The sequence below is a fragment of the Netta rufina genome, assembly GCF_964035555.1.
Source record: "Netta rufina genome assembly, chromosome: 18".
NCBI lineage: Eukaryota > Metazoa > Chordata > Aves > Anseriformes > Anatidae > Netta > Netta rufina.
Window position 1 is genome coordinate 13037843 of NC_140142.1, and position 4850 is coordinate 13042692.

The 4850-nt window shown below is 63.2% G+C and overlaps 1 protein-coding gene across 1 annotated transcript; it reads left to right on the forward strand.

The window, feature by feature from the left end:
• Positions 1–125: 125 nt before the first annotated feature.
• Positions 126–3807, forward strand: LOC311216519 (U3 small nucleolar ribonucleoprotein IMP4-like; the record flags this gene model as incomplete). The annotated part of the gene is given in 8 exon segments (XM_084298048.1): positions 126–189; positions 778–911; positions 913–936; positions 1921–2019; positions 2104–2169; positions 2171–2189; positions 3693–3775; positions 3778–3807. Coding segments are annotated over 8 exon segments (519 nt in total).
• Between the last annotated feature and the right edge of the window lie 1043 nt (positions 3808–4850).

Here is a 4850-nt window from a genome sequence, read left to right on the forward strand (position 1 = left end):
ACTAAAGGGGAAGGGTGGGTTAGTGGAAGGGGATGGGGCGGGGCTAATGGGGAGGGGGTGGGGCCTAAAGGGGAAGGGGAGGGGCTAAAGGGGAGGGGGCGCGGTAATGGGGAGGGGCGTGGCTAATGGGAGGGGGCAGGGCTAAAAAGGAGGGGCTAGTGGAGAAGGGGCGGGGGCTAAAGGGAAAGGGTGGGATTAGTGGAAGGGGAGGGGCTAAAGGGGGAGGGGGCGGGGCTAATGGGGAAAGGGAGGGGCTAATGGGATGGGGCGGGGGCTAAAGGGGAAAGGGTGGAGCTAAGGGGAGGGGCTAAAGGGAATGGGAGGAGCTAGTAGAGGGGCGGGGCTAAATCAGGAGGGGCGGGGCTTCCAGCAGGATTGTTGGGGAGGGGGCGTGGCTAAAGGCAGGGGTGGAGCTAACGAGGGACGGGCGGGGGCTAATTTAAAGGGGCAGGGGCTAATTTAAAGGGGGGCGGGGGCTAATTTAAAGGGGCGGGGCTAATTTAAAGGGACAGGACTAATTCAAAGGGGGCGGGGGCTAATATGATGGGGGCGGGGCTAATATGATGGGGGCGGGGCTTACGGTGGGCGGGGCTTATAGGGCCGGCAGAAGGAGGCTATGGGGGGGGAGGTTACAGGGAGGGGGGCGGGCTTAAGGCCGCGGGGCGTGGCTTGGGGGGGGGCGTGTCCACGCGGAGGGGGCGTGGCCGGGCGTGGGCGTGTCCCGCGGAGGCCCCGCCCCCTCCGTGACCCCTCCCCTTTCCCCTCCCCCCCCCCCAGACGGGCTGGTGCTGAGCCACCTCCCCCACGGCCCCACGGCGCACTTCACGCTGAGCGGGGCCGTGCTGCGCCACGACCTGGGGGGGGGCGCTGGGGGGGGCGCCCCTGGGGGCCCCCACCTCCTGCTGCACCGGCATGGACAGCGCCCTGGGGAGGAGGGTGAGGGGGGGGGGGGATTTGGGGGGGGGTTTGGGGGGTTGGGGGGGCTGGGGGGGTTGGGGGGGGCTTGGGGGGGTTGTAGGGGGGGTGTGGGGGGGATTTGGGGGGGTTGGGGGGGGCTGGAGGGGATTTGGGGGGCTGAGGGGGGGGACATGGAGGGTGTGGGGGGGGTTTTAGGGGGGTGTGGGGGGGATTTGGGGGGGTTTGGGTGGGGGTTGGGGGGGGTTTGGGGGGGGGTTGGGGGGTGTGGGGGGGTGTGGGGGGGGGATTTGGGGGGGTTTGGGGGGGATTGGGGGGTGGGGGCTTATATGGGGGGGTGTGGGGGGGGTTTGGGGGGGTTTGGGGGGGGTTTGGGGGGCGTGGGGGGATGTGGGGGGGGATTTGGGGGGTTTGGGGAGGGTTTGGGGGGCGTGGGGGGGGATTTGGGGGGGGTTGGGGGGGGATTGGGGGGGGTGGGGGGGTTGTAGGGGGGCGTGGGGGGGAATTTGGGGGGGATTGGGGGGGGTGGGGGGGTTGTAGGGGGGTGTGGGGGGGGTTTGGGGGGGCTGGGGAGGGGACATGGAGGGGGTGTGGGGGGTTGTGGGGGGGCTGGGGGGGGATTGGGGGTGTTTGGGGGGCTGGGGGGGGGCATGGAGGGGTGTTGGGAGTGGTTGGGGGGGTTGTGGGGGGGGATTCGGGGGGGTTGTGGGGGTCATGGGGATGAGGGGGTGGAGGGGGGGGGGGCGTGGGGGGGGGGTTTGGGGGGTTTGGGGGGGGGGTTTGGGGGGACATGGAGGGGTGGGGGGGGGGTTGGGGAGGGATTTGGGGGGGTTTTCGGGGGCTGGGGAGGGGACGTGGAGGGGTGTGGGGGGGTTGTGGGGGGGGCTGGGGGGGCTTGTAGGGGGGGTGTGTGGGGGGGGATGTGGGGATAGGGGGACAGTGCCACCCCCCCCGCGGTGTCCCCACGCCCCCCCCCCCCATGTCCCCGTGTCCCCCCCCCCCCAGGTGGGCAGCATCCTGAAGCACCTCCTTCCCCGTGCCCCCGGCCCCAAAGCCGCCGCGGTGGTCACCTTCGCCAACCACGAGGACGTCATCCTCGTTCCGGTGGGGACACTTTGGGGACACTTTGGGGACATTTTGGGGACATTTTGGGGACGTTTTGGGGACGTTTTGGGGACGTTTTGGGGACGTTTGTCCCGCAGGAACCACGTGTACCGGCGCCGGGGGAAGAACGTGGAGCTGGAGGAGGTGGGACCCCCGCTTCCAGCTGCGCCGTGAGTGGCCCCCCAAATGTCCCCAAATGTCCCCAAAATGTCCCCAAGTGTCCCCACGTGTCCCCACGTGTCCCCCAGACCCTCCATGTGTCCCGTTTGTCCCCCCCCCCGCCACCCCGAAGTCCCCAGCCTGTCCCCACCTCGCCTCTCTTGTTCCCAAAATGTCCTCGTTGTGTCCCAACGTGTCCCCATCGTGTCCCAATGTCCCCAGTGTGTCCCCAGTGTGCCCCCATAATGTCCAAGATGTCCCTACCTGTCCCCATAATGTCCCCAGTGTGCCCCCATCATGTCCCAGTGTCTCCCCAGTGTGTCCCCATCATGTCCCCAGTGTGTCCCCAACATCTCCCAATATGTCCCCATGTCCCCATAATGTCCCCAGCGTGCCCCCATCATGTCCCCAACGTGTCCCAGTGTCTCCCAACATGTCCTCATGTCCCCATAACGTCCCCAGTGTGTCCCAGTGTCTCCCCATCATGTCCTCAGTGTGTCCCCAATGTCTCCCATCATGTCCCAGTGTCTCCCTATCATGTCCCCATGTCCCCAGTGTGTCCCAGTGTCTCCCCAACGTGCCCCCATCGTGTCCCAGTGTCTCCCCATCATGTCCCCAATGTCTCCCAACATGTCCCCATGTCCCTATAACGTCCCCAACATGTCCCCAGTGTGTCCCAGTGTCTCCCCATCGTGTCCCCATGTCCCCAGTGCGTCCCCATCATGTCCCCAGTGTCTCCCAACATGTCCCCAATGTGTCCCAGTGTCTCCCCATCATGTCCCCAATGTCTCCCAACATGTCCCCATGTCCCCAACATGTCCCCAATGTGTCCCAGTGTCTCCCCATCATGTCCCCATGTCTCCCAACATGTCCCCAATGTGTCCCCAGTGTCTCCCCATCATGTCCCCAATGTCTCCCAACATGTCCCCATGTCCCCAACATGTCCCAATGTATCCCAGTGTTTCCCCAACGTGCCCCCATCGTGTCCCAGTGTCTCCCCATCGTGTCCCCATGTCCCCATCATGTCCCCAACATGTCCCCAATGTGTCCCCAACATGTCCCCATGTCCCCATAATGTCCCCAATATGTCCCCATTGTGTCCCAGTGTCTCCCCAACGTGCCCCCACCATGTTCCAGTGTCTCCCCATCGTGTCCCCCATGTCCCCAATGTGGTCCCCATCATGTCCCCAATGTCTCCCAACATGTCCCCAACATGTCCCCAACATGTCCCCAATGTCTCCCAACATGTCCCCATGTCCCCATAACGTCCCCCAACATGTCCCCAATGTCTCCCAACACGTCCCCATGTCCCCAACATGTCCCCAACATGTCCCAGTGTCTTCCTAGTGTGTCCCCATCACGTCCCCAGTGTGCCCCCATGTCCCCATAATGTCCCCAACATGTCCCTAGTGTGTCCCAGTGTCTCCCCAACGTGCCCCCATCACGTCCCAGTGTCTCCCCATCATGTCCCCACGTCCCCATCGCGTCCCCAACCCGTCCCCGTGTCCCCGCAGCCTACCTGATCCGCCTGGGGACCCTGGAGCAAGGGGACGCCGCCGACGTGGAGTGGCGCTGGCACCCCTACACCGCCACCGCCCCCCCAAGCGCCAGCTCCTCAGCGCCACATAGGGCCCCCCCCCGGGCTCAAACCTCATTTTTTTTTCATTAAAACACAAATTTTTACAACTTTTCCCCAACCTCAAACTCGTCCTTTTGTCACCCACCCGGCTGCTCCGGGGGCCTCGGCTTCTCTTTTATAGGGAGGACAGGCCCTGTAGGGTTTTTTTTTGGGGTGGGGGGGTGGGTTTTGTAGGGTCCTCTGTATGGATCCTGTAGGGGTGAGGGGGGGCCCACGGAGCCTATTGGGGTGAGGGAGGGGTGGTATGGCCGCTATAGGGACCGGATGACCCTATAGGGCCGGGTGGCGGTGGGATCGTGCATCCCTATAGGGTGGGGGGGAGGATGTCAGGGTCACGGTTGGGATTTTGGGGGTTGGGATTTTGGGGGTTGGGATTTGGGGATTGGGATTTTGGGGGTTGGGATTTGGGGGTTGGGATTTGGGGATTGGGATTTTGGGGGTTGGGATTTTGGGGATTGGGATTTTGGGGATTGGGATTTTGGGGGTTGGGATTTTGGGATTGGGATTTTGGGATTGGGATTTTGGGGATTGGGATTTTGGGGGTTGGGATTTGCGGGTTGGGATTTGGGGATTGGGATTTTGGGGGTTGGGATTTGGGGGTTGGGATTTGGGGATTGGGATTTTGGGGGTTGGATTTGGGGGTTGGATTTGGGGATTGGTGTTGGACTGGGGGTTTGGTGTGGGGATTAGGGGATTGGTGTTGGAATTGGGGGATTTTGGGGGACCGGCGTGGGGATTTGGGGATTGGATTTGGGAATCGGGGTTGGGATTTGGGGATTGACGTGATCGATTTTGGGGATACGGTTTCAGGACTGGTGCGACGACAGAACTTTGGTTTTTTTTGAGAGGGGTAATTCTTTAGATCGGTGTTATTTCCAGTCTCCTATTCCTCATTTTGGGGTCCCAGACATCCTTGTAAGGGCTTCCACCCCCACTTTTAGAGCCTCCTGCCTCCTATTTAGGGCCCAAACCCTTCTCATTAGGGCCCAAACCCCTCTCTTTAGGGCCCAAACCCCTCTCTTTAGGGCCCAAG